The 13,212-nt window shown below is 34.2% G+C and overlaps 1 protein-coding gene across 4 annotated transcripts in view; it reads left to right on the plus strand.

The window, feature by feature from the left end:
* Window positions 1–13,212, plus strand: part of MELK (maternal embryonic leucine zipper kinase) — an 88,883-nt gene that overhangs the window by 9,606 nt on the left and 66,065 nt on the right. For all 4 annotated transcript variants that reach the window (XM_074281758.1, XM_074281757.1, XM_074281755.1 and 1 more), the window contains exons 3-6: window positions 160–245; window positions 7,444–7,560; window positions 9,419–9,562; window positions 11,148–11,216. In XM_074281758.1, coding sequence (XP_074137859.1) covers window positions 160–245; window positions 7,444–7,560; window positions 9,419–9,562; window positions 11,148–11,216 — 416 coding nt within the window. The remainder of the gene's footprint in view (window positions 1–159; window positions 246–7,443; window positions 7,561–9,418; window positions 9,563–11,147; window positions 11,217–13,212) is intronic.

Genomic DNA, 13,212 nt, shown 5'->3' on the forward strand with positions numbered 1-13,212 from the left:
TACCTAGTATACAATCAAATATGAAGAAAAGGTAGAAACTTCCAAGTCATTGAAAGACTTGTCTTATTTGCCTGAGCCCTTAATTCTGGAGATTATATTTACCTAGACTCTTCTGAAATATGTTTATTTTTGAAATGTTTACTTTCTTTAAAAATTCAGGTGGCTTTGCAAAGGTTAAGCTTGCCCGCCATATTCTCACTGGAGAAAAGGTAGCAATAAAAATCATGGACAAGAATACACTTGGGGTAAGTGCTTTTTTGTTTTTGTTTTCAAATTTAATATTAAGTTAACCTCATAAATCAAAATATGATTTTTAGTGCTCATTATGTAGGGATTTATGACATTAAATAGGAGGCAAGAATCACCTTGATTGACCAATTTGGTAGCAAGTTAACTAAGAATACTTATATGAGCCTTATTTAATCCATTTGTCCAGCCACTTAACTAAGTCTAATTTCTGTATTTTCTGAACATGTGAGTATTTGACTATTTCTTTGATTGCCTTAATTGTTGCCAAATTAAGTGTTTCATAGGACAGATTCATGAATACAGCAGGACTTGGTTTATTGTGGCAAATAAAACATTTCATTTTAGCTGTGTATATTTTACTCTATTAAAATGAAGGGATAAAAGCATTATTGCAACCCATCACTTCATTTTAGGAATACAAATACAATCAATCCCTACATTCTTAGAGTACCTTGCAGAAGATTAAAAATAGACATAATTATATAAAATAAATACAAATGATTGCAAAGGTAGCATGGGAGGAGGGACACTTGCAGTTGCTGAAATCAGGAAAGACCATGTAAAAGGTGGCACTTGAATTGGGCCTTAAAGGAAGAGAGGAATTTTTTGAGGAAAAGGTGAGGGAGATCACTATAGAGGCATGAGAGACAATCAGTGGAAAAGCATGTGGGTGGGAGATAGAATAATGTAGTTGAAGAATAGGGACTTTTAGTTTGGCTGGATCACATAGTGTAGGAGGAGAAGTGTATATTGAAGCTATAATTTGTTATTGCTAAGTTGTGAAGGGCTTTACAAGCTTAACAAAGAGATTTATATTTTTATCTTAGAGGCAAAAGGGAACCCCTGGAGTTTATTGAGTAGGTAATTTGACACAGTTAGATCTGTATTTAAGGAAATTCATTGTGGCAGCAGGAATATGAATTAGGAGGTCATTGCAGTGGTCTAGGTGAGAAGTTAAGAGGACTTGAACTAAGGTGGTAGTTTTGGGAATAGGAAAAAAGGGTCAGATTGAGTGATGTTATGGAGATAGAAATGGCAAGTAACTTGTACTATACTTATTAGTGTTTTCCAGACTTGAATAAGACTGTTTAAAAAAGGTCTTGACACTGAAAAGAATCTTCTTTTAACTGGAGGTTTTTTCCATCTTGAATCTTGCAAGTCTATAAAAATGCTTCAACACTTGTAGTGTAGATAGCAGAGTGATATTGATTTTTTTTTTTCCCAATCGAAAAAGTAGAAATAATTAATTATTCAGGTTCCATAAAGAAATTAACCAATGTAGATCATTGAGGGTCTGTGGCATACAACTTTGTCAGAGAGCAGTCAAATGATGGTTAAGAATCCTTTATCAGATGGTAGAAATAAGAATTCTGAATAAGTGGGAGGGCTGGTACAGTCCTGCTTAGGGTAACATCTGGTCAGTGGTGACCAGAGGGTCATAACCCCTCTGATTGCGGTTTTTGTCAGTACAGTCAGGCTTCTTGGGTTTCTGTCTCATCTTTTCCCACTTACCTTTCAGCCTACGCATTTTGCTTCATAACTTGGCTGTTTTAGTGAAGTGGAAATTGTCAAGATGGTACTAAGACCATGAGCTATTTGTGTTTTTCCATTTCAACTAAAATTAAACATTTACTCATTTAATGTGTATTTTGTGAAATTATAATTTGATGAAAATAGATTTAATCAAATGCCAAGATGAACTAGAGGTATGCAAGCTTTAGAGTAGAAGCTCAGAGTCTATCAGATTTTGCCATGAACTTGTAAACTCCTATTTACAAACTGGCCATAATATATCCTGAGTATTTTTAGATACTTAAAGCATGTAAATGTAGAACATTATTCCAGAACAATGTTCAGATCATAGGGCTCTAATTTTTTGATTAAAGCTCCCTGCAATATAATTAGTTGTGTTTGGTCCAATTTATAATTTCCCCTTTAAATTGTTAACCTACAGAGAGAATTGGTTACATATAAAGTATATTGAGGTAATGGGGATGCTTTTTGTTACAAGTCAGCTAATTCCTTCTGATAGAGTTTTATAGAACAACACTCAAAATATATTGATCTTTTTTTGAAATCACTTAACATCTCTTGCTTGGCTGCTTTTTAAAATTGGTGATTGAGTTCCATTTAGTCTTTTTTTTTTTTTTTTTTTTTTTTTTAATACTATATATGATTCTACTTGCTAATAGTTTTTAACAAGTCTTCCAGATTCTCCTACATTTTCTAGGTTCATTCAATACTCTTGAATTGGTTCTTTAACAGTCTTCTTTCTAGGAAACATATCATATTCCACTAAATGAATATATAGTAAATGAGAAATTCCAGTTGATATCCCCAGTTTCTGAAGGCCTGTTAAACACTTTGCTAGCAGAAGAGTTAATGCTCCTCAGTATAGAATTAAGCTGAATGGGAATAGGGAATGATTCCTGGATATATTAAGAGTATCCATGTGGGCTTAGTTCTTGGGCCTAGTTGATGACAAATAGAAGCTTTTTTCCCTCTTAAAATAAAAAACAGAGGCTTTTTTTTTTTTTTTTTGGTAGGATGGAAGAAAAGGGGTATTGATAGAAGATGGGTCTTATAAATGCTTTCTATAAAGGTTCCTGTGATGAATAATGAATATTGGGATAGTGAAAGATCATGGGAGTCAACAATCCAATCCTGGGATTGTTTGTATCCTGATCCCTTAGTTTCCAGCTTTCTGTCTTGTTTTTTAAATCTTTGCATTTTGGGTTCCACATTTGTAAAATGAGGATTAGATGATCTTTAAGATATAACATTCTGTGGCTTCTGAGTTTACCTGTGCTGAAAGAATACCTATTGCTTCTACTGCTTAGCATTTATAAAACATTTGCTGGATGCCAGGCACTGTGCTAAGCTCTGAGGATTTAATAAAAAAGCCAGCTTCTTCACAATCTAATGAGGGAGCCTAACTGAACAAACAAGTATAGACATTCTATATAAATAGGATAAATAGGAAATAGTCAGCAGAAAGAAGACCCTGGAACCAAGAGGGATTGGGCAAGGCTTTTTGCAGAATTTGGGGGGAAGAGAATTAGGATTTCTACTACCTGCTAATTAAACATAGTGTTAAGTGCCTTTTTTTTTTTTTTTTTAACAAATATTTCATTTGATCCTCACAATAGTTCTGCAAGGTAGATGTTGTTATTCTCTACACAGTTGAGGTAACTGACACAAATAGAGAGTCAGTGTCTTGCCCAGGATCCCACAATTAGTAAACGGATTTGAACTCGGGCTGTTCTCACTCTATTCTCAACCTTCCATCCTCTGTTCTACCCAGCTGGGATTTTATCTGGGACTTGATGGAAGTTAGGGAAGTCAGAAGGTAGAGATAAGGAGGGAGAGCATTCCAGGCTGGGAGATAGCCAGAGAAAATACCAGGAGCTGAGATGAAGTGTCTTGTTTGAGGTTTAGCAAGAGAAGTGTCACTAAATCAAATAGTACTGGAAGGGAATAGGTGGTGTAAATAGACTGGAAAAGTGAAGAGGCTGGGGGAGGTGAGTCTAGGTTATGGAAAGTTTTAAACTGCAAATATAGGATTTTGATAGGAAAACACTGGAGTTTGTTGTGTAGGGGGTATCGTGGTCAAACTTGTGTTTTAGGAAAATCATTTTGGTGGTTAAATGGAGGATAGATTGGAGTAAGGGACTTGGGACTATTATATCCAGCTGACTGTTGTAATAGTTCGGGTATGAGGAGATGATGGCATTATCAGGGACCATATTGGAGAGAAGTTACAAAGGCCAAGTCAGTAGGCTTTGGCACAGATTGAACATGGGGAAGAGGATAGATAGTGAGGAGTTGCAGATGATACCTAGCCTGCAAATCTGGGGAACTAGAAGGCTCTCAACAGTAATAGAGAAATTTGAAAGGGGAGAGGATGTGAAAGAGAATGAGTTCAGTTTCCAATATGTTGTTTAAAGTGTCTATAGGACATCCAGTTAGAGCTAGAGACACTTAGATATAAGAGATTGGAGATCAGCAGAAGAGGTTAAGTCTGGATAAATAAGTGGATTTAAGAATTATCAGCTTGAACATAATTATATCCATGTGAAGGAGTATAGAAAGAGGAGAAAAGAGTCTAGTTTAGAGCCCTGTGAGCTAACCCACATTTAGCAGACTTGGCCTGGATGAAGATCCAGCAAAGGAGACTGAGGAAGAACAGTCAGTTCAGAGGAGAACCAGGAGAGTATAGTTTCCAAAAAACCTGAAGAAAAGAAAGTATCAAGAGAAAGAAAGTAATTGACAGTGTCAGAGACTGAACAAAGGTCAAGGATAAGAAGGCCATAAGATTTGGCAGTTAAAGAGATCATTGGTAACTTTGGAGAGAACAGTTTTGATGGAATGAGGTCAGAAACCAGATTATAAGAGATTAAGAAGAGAGAGAGACAAGATGGAGTGGAGACACTTACTATAGATTGTGTTCTCAAAGAGTTTAACCTCAAAGGGAAGAAGTTGAAATGATAGCAGGGATGGAAGTTTCAAATGTATCAGACAAGGCTTCTATCTTTGATCTGAGATGTGTTCTAGGCCATCTCTTTTACTCTTCCCAAAGTGTGAGTTTTTATTGGAGGAAATTTGGAAGACTTTTTTTGAAACCCTGTTAGAGAACTTTTCATTCCATTATTGGGGAGGAGGGGGTAAATTATCTTGTTAATTTGCTGTTAATATTGGGCTTTTATTTTCTCTAGTTAAATCTTATGTACTTAGTGTATTTTAATATATCTATCTATGTTTATAAGTTCTGTTTGCATAGTGACAAATTTATTTTAACTTGGAAGTTTGAAAATTAAAATTGTTCAACCATTTCTATTTAAATTGTTGGATTTTAAAATGTGAAAATCATGATAGCAAGTTTAATGGTTTATAATTTCAGTCGAAATCTTTAAGTCTAAGATTTTTAAAGAATTTTATCTGTAAGGAAAACCCAAATGAGCTTTCTTTAGAAGTCCCAAAGGGAAAAAGACCTTCTTTCCATTCAGCTCATGGTTTCTTAGCTTGAAATGGGAAAAAAAACATCCATATTGGTTTCCCAGGGATAAGAACTGTGTTTAGAATATATAGTTATAAAACAAAAAGAAGAAATAAGCTGGTTGTGTGGGCCTGTGTCACATAATTTTGTGTATATAATGTTGTTGCTTATGACCATTATAAGGAAGGGGGAAGAGCAGATAAAAATCCCTTCTTTTCTTTTTCACCTTTCCAAACAAATAAACTCAATACTGATTTTCTTTTGAAGCTTGGTATAAGTCAATGTATTCTTTTTGTATAAAAGTTGTTTTTTTTCTTTCTTTCTTTTTTTAATTAAAGCTTTTTACTTTTCAAAACATATGCATGGACAATTCTTCAACATTATCCCTTGCAAAACCTTGCATTCCAATTTCCTCCTCTTCCCCCACGCTCTCCCCTAGATGGCAAGTAGTCCAATATATATTAAATATGGTAGAAATATATGTGAAATCCAATATATGTGTACATATTTATACAATTTTGCCACACAAGAAAAAAAAAGGAAGCAAAATAAAATGCAAGCAAACAACAAGAAGAGTGAAAATGCTATGTTATGTACTACATTCAGTTCCCATAATCCTCTCTCTGGGTGTGGATGGTTCTCTTCATCACTGAACAATTGGAACTGGTGTGAATCATCTCATTGTTGAAGAGAGCCACATACATCAGAATTGATCATCATATAATCTTGTTGTTGAAGTGTATAATGATCTCCTGGTTCTGCTCATTCCACTCAGCATCAGTTCATGTAAGTCTCTCCAGGCTTGTCCAAAATCATCCTGCTGGTCATTTCTTACAGAACAATAATATTCCATAACATTCATATACCATAATTTATTCAGCCAGTCTCCATCTGCTGGGCATCCACCCAGTTTCCAGTTCCTTGCCATTACAAAAAGGGCTGCCACAAACGTTTTTGTGGGCCCTTTCCCCATTTTTATATCTTTGGCATACAGACCCAGTAGAGACAGTGCTGTATCAAAAGGTATACACAGTTTAATATCCCTTTGGACATAGTTCCATATTGCTTTCCAGAATGGTTGAATCTGTTCACAACTCCACCAATAACGTATTAATATCCCAGTTTTCCGACATCCCCTCCGACATTTATCATTATCTTTTCCTGTCATCTCAGTCAATCTCAAAGGTGCATAGTGATATCTTAGAGTAGTTTTAATTTGTGTTTCTCTATTCAATAGTGATTTAGAGCATTTTTTTCACATGACTAGAAATGGCTTTAATTTCTTTGTTTGAAAGTTATTCATAGCCTTCGACCATTTATCAACATTGATATATTTATCATTTTTAAAAAATATATTTTTATTAAAGTTTTTTATTTTCAAAACATAAGCATGGATAATTTTTCAACAATAATCCTTGCAAAACCAAATTTCCACTCTTACCCCCCGACTCTGTCTCCTAGATGGCAAATGGTACAATATATGTTAAACATGATAAAAAAAAAAGGTTAAATCCAATATATGTATACATATTTATACAATGATTATGCTGCACAAGAAAAATCAGACCAACAAGGGAAAAAAAAATGAGAAAAAACAAAATGCAAGCAAAAAAGAACAAAGAGTAAAAATTTTATGTTGTGAATCATACTCAGTTCCCACACTTCTTTCTCTGGGTGCAAATGACTCTTTCTTCATCACAAGATCATTGGAACTGGTCCAAATCACCTCATTGTTGGAAAGAATCACATCCACCAGAACTGATCTTCGTATAATCTTGTTGATATAATCTCCTGGCCTTTCTATAATCAGATTGATACATTTATCAATGAAAGCCAGTGTATTCTTTAGATTAGGGATGCCAACTTCACAAGCCTACAAAACTCCAGAGTGCCATTGTATAGCAGATGAAAGTGTAATTGGGAGATATTTAACAAATGAACATGAAGTATGATATAGATAATTTGTGGTTGGCTTTGTCAGTATGTAGCCTGCAGGGATCTGTTTCTATTTAAGTTTGACAGTGCTTGTGGATTAGAAAATAACTCATTAGAAATATGGGGAACATTATTATTCATTCCCTATTTAAAGAAGACAATATTCTCTGTCCCTCCTAGAAAGCCTAGAAACCATTATTGTTATGATGTAGGTGTTTTATAACATTCCTCAAATTACTTTAGCATTGTAATTTTTGTTGCAGAATGATTTGCCTCGTGTCAAAATAGAGATTGATGCTATGAAGAATCTAAGTCATCAGCATATTTGTCGTCTTTACCATGTACTTGAGACTGACAACAAAATATTTATGGTTATGGAGGTTAGTATGTTCTCAAAACTTAAACATATTTGCTAAATAAGAGTTACATATAATTCATTTGCAAAATTTAAAATACTACATGTTGAAAGTGAATATTCATTATGTTTAGTTTCAACAATGTGTCTTTGTTACCAAAATATTTAAGTTCTTTCTGCGGATCTGTGCTTAAAACTGTACCAAGATTGTTACCTTGTCCCTGAATAGTAAAGAGTTTGTACCCCTTGTCTTGGAACACTAATGACAAAGGATAAAGGACTTGGGGACAATGAAATGAAAACAATGAATATACAGACACTCACATATACACTAGATGCAATTTGGAGTTGATTGGGTATGTGTTTGTGGAAGTAGAGGATAGAGAGATTAGCTTGGGGAATTCTCTGCTTATAGTTCATATTCTTAGAGGAAGATATCTGATGAATTTGTAAGTTTTAAGAGGTAATGAGTGAGTTCAGAAGATTTTTGAATGAGTTAACTAAGCAGACTGCTGGACTAGGGTATTTCAGTCATATAACATGGTTTACTGCCTATTACCTGGTTAAATGAAGAGGATTTGAAATGGATGTATATGAAATGGGCTCCCAGAAACAAAATGAAATTGTTGGAGATAATCCTGGTGTGCCTTGTTGTGGGGAATTAAAGTCCAGGGCAGGACTGTTGAACTGATTTAGAGTGTGACACTAGGACACTGCAGATTTTAAGAAGGATAGTGATGAGATAACAATGAATAGTGAACTAGTTACCTTTTGACAACAGCAGTGAAGATATGAGTTGGATAGGATTAAGAGGATTCATGCTATAGGTAGGGGGCTGGACTAGATGACTTTTTGGAGTCACTTCCAGTTCCAAGATTCTTTAAGCCCATAGAGATAGGAGGTGAGGTAAGGAAAGGATTATAATAATCTAGATGAAAAATAAGCAAGGGTCTGAACTAAGGCTCTGTTACCAAGGATAGGAAGGAGTACAAGTACTGGAAATGTGAAGGTGTAGCAGTTGTAGCAGTAAATTGAGAATGTAGCAAGGAATAGGGATGAGTAAAAGATGTCTCTAAAATTTCTTGATTGCTATTTTGTCAAAATAGAATTGCTCATTATGAAAGCAGAAGCTTCTCTATATTTTTATGTTTATTTTGATTCAATAGGAGGGTAACCAGTCTGAGAATGTCAGGGACACAGTATTATATGGGAGTGATTCTCACATTTTCTCATTTTATCTGAGGCTCTATTTTGAAAGACTTCCCAAGACTGCCAAAGACTGTAAATGACTTACACAAAATTAAGAGCCCTGGGCCTAGATTACAGAAACATTCTCATACGTAGATCAGACCTTGATTTGTTTTGCTTGTCTATACAAATTTGTTATTTGTTATTGAGGGTTTTGTCAAGACAGGAAGGAGGTGACTTGTGTGGGCAGTGATGTTGGGGGGAAAGCAATAAAGCATTTTAACACTTGCCCAGGAGGTTGAGAGTAGAGTACAGAAGAAGTCAGATTAATTTGTTGCTACCTACATAAACTCTCCTCTATATCTATATCTATATCTATAAATATAACAACATATTCACATCTATATATGTCTACATATTGATGTGTGCCTATATATACAACATACACACCTATGTCTATGTTTGTGTATACACATGCACATACAAGTGTAAATTCTATAATAGAAAGTGTCTTTTAACAGTTCTTTTTTGTTTTCCATTTCTTTCCCATGTTGAAATGTGTTTGTTGATTGGATTAAAAACAAAACATTCAAAAATATTCATAAATGGAGGAAAAGGAAAATGTTTATAAATTGCTCTGTGTTCTTTAGAAAGAAAGCACTGAGTTGTTATACTTTGTTATGTTCTTGTTGCAGTACTGTCCTGGAGGAGAGCTGTTTGATTATATAATTGCCAAAGATCGTCTCTCAGAGGAGGAAACACGTGTCTTTTTCCGTCAGATTGTGTCAGCTGTTGCTTATGTACATAGTCAAGGTTATGCCCATAGGGATCTTAAACCAGTAAGTGACTGTTTTACAATCAGTTTCACATTGAGCTTCAAAATTCATTTACCCGTGATTATCAAATATTCGGAGTCAGACCATTCAGTCAAGCCATTGTTGTTTCCCAGAGAAAATAAGTTTATTTATTTATTTAGTTTATTCCATTCCTCAGCTCCTGTATATTCAAGATTTTAGTGAGTGCACATGGACAGGCAGAATTCATTTCATGCAAGATACTGTGTGTGCCCCTGAAGACACAAGGACAAATTGAAAATGAGTCCCTGCCCCCAAGGAGCTCCTATTCTACTGATAGGATATAACCTGTAAAGAGATTAGTAAATATAAGCAGGAAAAAGGGCACAATTGAAGAGATGGGAAAAGATTTAATAGAGTAGGTGGCAACTAAGCCTCTACCAAAGATTCTGAGAGGAAGAGATGAAGAAGTACATTCCACATATAGAGAATGACTTCTTTGAATGCACAGAGGGCAAAGATGAGCATAGCAATAGATACATACATATGTCAAACATACCTAAGAAACCTACTAAGAGATATAAAAAAGAAGAGAATAGAACTGTAATATATGTTCAGGGTGAAACAAAGTTAAGAAGCAAAAGAAAGGCACTTGAATGGAAGGAACAGAGTTTATTGCGAAATTATGAATAATAGTAATCTTTATACCTAGTTTCAGTCCCTTTACCTCTTTTTTTTATCCATATTTCAACAAATTCACTTGGTTATCAAAGACCCCTGCCCCCCTCCAAGGGCCTTATCGTTCCTTCACTGCAACCTTGAAACCTTGCCATAACTCAGTCAGCTAAGAAGATCAAAGTGGGGTATGTGGATCCTTAGGATGTGATAAAAGCATTCATTAGAAACATTGAGGCTAATGGAGTGGGAGGTATATCTAGCCCCTCTGCTAAAATAGGAAATCTTAACTATTTGGGGGTTATAAAACCTTTTGGAAGTCTAGTGTAGCCCATGAACTCTTTCTTAGAATAATGTTTTTAAAGTGCATAAAATAAAATATATAAGGTAACAAAGGAAACCAATATATTGAAAAACACAGCAAAATATTTTTTAAAAAGTGCATAGATCCCATGTTAAGAATTCCTGTTAGGTTTGGAATCTGAGTCAGGCAAATTTTAATCTTCAACGAAGGAGGCAGTATTATCATTGACTCAAGCAGAATCATTGAATTCTAACATCACTCATGCTCCCTGGGTAGAGTTGAGGGTAGAAGGTATAGACCCTTAGTGGTTTGGATGAATGTTGATTTCCCACTCTTTAATTAGACTTTTTCCTTTGGTATCTAGCTTTCCTTCTTGGGACTAGGATGGCATGAGGTAGTGGCAATCCTAGAAGCCCAGTCTTTGACCAGAACTTGATGTGATTATTTTATTTAGTTCAGATTCTCAAGTTCTCTCCTTTATTTACGAGTCTCATCTCCTTAATAATTAATACTAATGAGGTCACCCCTGCTCCAGAATTAACTTATGCCAAATTTGTTAATCTTAAACATAACTAATAAAGAGAAAAAATTATGTTAATATACTTTGATCAAAGAAACTTAGTTATTAGAAAAACTTTTTTTTTTCTTCAGGAAAATTTGCTGATCGATGAATACCATAAATTGAAGTTGATTGACTTCGGTCTTTGTGCAAAGCCCAAAGTATGTATGATAAATAAACTTAGTTTACTTGTAAGTGCTGCTCTTTTGTTTTTCAGTATTAAAATGTTTAAAGGATACTATCCCATAAAAACACTGAACTATGGCATGAGATAAGATACAATTGAGAGGAACTATTAAAAAATTGTGCTGTTCTTTGTTTTAATATTGTTACTGATTGTTTCTTATGGAACAATAATATTCCATAACATTCATAATTAACTTTCAAAGAAATTTAATATCTTTTGATATTATTAAATTTCTTTGAAAGTTAATTATGAATCTTTTGATGGATTCATGATCTGTTCATAAATGATAGGTTCCTTCCATAAATTTGGATCACAACTTTGCCTGTCTTCTTGTCATATGAATTCTAGTCTGCCATTTCCTGTGATCTTTCCTTCAAGATTTTTTTTCTCTAGTTTCCCAATTAGAGACCTTTTGCTAAATCCTTTACTTTAAGCATGAATACCATAGTACAAGCTCTTTATTTGTTTGTCATCCTTTTCTTATGACATGAGCTCACAAGTTCTTAAATGTTGGTTGTATTATGTACCATTTCCTATAGGTGTGTTAAGTGTAACTTATTATTGGCTTTCATCCTTCACTTGGCTTTTTTTTTTTTTTTTTTTTTTTTTTTTTCTTTTCATTGCTCTTTGGATCACTTACAATTCTTACCAGGATAAAATTGATCTTAAAAAGATGAGTTTTTCATGTATGGGACTGCCTGCCATCTATGGGAGGGAATAAAAGGAGGGAGGGGAAAATTCGGAAAAGAAGTGAGTACAAGGGATAATGTAAAAAAATTACCCATGCATATGTACTGTCAAAAAAATTATAATTATAAAATTAATTTAAAAAAAAGATGAGTTTTTGATTAGGATTATTGAAAGGACTAAATAATTTCTCCAAAGCAGAACTACTTGTTTGCTAGTTTAAATATGGGCTCAGCTCACTGTCCAGCTGAATATATCTAATATAGGGAATATCTAAGATAAACTAATGATGAATCAGGTAGCTTACTGTCTATTTGATGTAGCATAATATGTAATTTTCATTCTTTGTCTTATTGGTTTTTCCCATATGAATTGTTAAGCTGTTTTCATTTGAGTGACTGTAGATCTCATTGATCTACTCACTGTATTAATTATGTTTTATGACTTTTTATACTAGTAATCAAAGAATAGTTGAATAGTTTCAGTGGCTGCTTCTATGAAAGAATATTTTTTATCTATGCATGGGAGACACTTTGTTGGAGGAGAACCTTCTGTCTTACTGAGTCAGATGCTTATATTCTCTCTACTTCTCATATGGTTATGAAAATAGGATCTACCAAAAAAAATATCTTTACAATCCTGCTCTTTCAAAGTTTCCCCATTTGCTCATCAATGAACCCCTTCATGATCACATGGGACATTCATATTTTTAAAGATGAGAAAGGCTTTTTAAAAATTTCATTTTTCTGTCTTTTTTTTTTTTAATTGAGTTCCAATTTTTCTCCCTCTCTTCAGTTCTTTTTCCAGCAGTTGAGGAGCAAATAATGTGATCCTTATATATGTTAAGTGATGTAAAACACATATTTATATTAGTCATGTTACAAAAAAGTAGAAGTTTTAATTTGTACTTGTATTCCAACAATTCTCTCTAAGTGGATAGCATTTTTCATTGTGAATTCTTTGGAATTGTGGATCATTGTATTGATCAGAGTAGTTATTGATATTTTCTTGCTAGAATAAATGAAAAAAGCAATTAAATGCTTAGTACATACTAATAATACAAATACAGAAGGAGCTTATGTTTCTAATAGGTTTGAGTAGTAGCCAGAGAAGAATGAAATCAGTAATGGTGAATAGGATTATGAATCAGTTGAAAGATGAGCTTCTTCTAGAAGCATTGATATTGACCATACTCTTCCCAGAGCATGAAGTGGGAAGGGATAGAAGGGTGGGGAAAGTCAAGAAGAAAGATGGTATGCTTGATTGTTTGTGACTGGGTAGAT

Source organism: Sminthopsis crassicaudata, chromosome 1, assembly GCF_048593235.1.
Source record: "Sminthopsis crassicaudata isolate SCR6 chromosome 1, ASM4859323v1, whole genome shotgun sequence".
Classification (NCBI taxonomy): domain Eukaryota; kingdom Metazoa; phylum Chordata; class Mammalia; order Dasyuromorphia; family Dasyuridae; genus Sminthopsis; species Sminthopsis crassicaudata.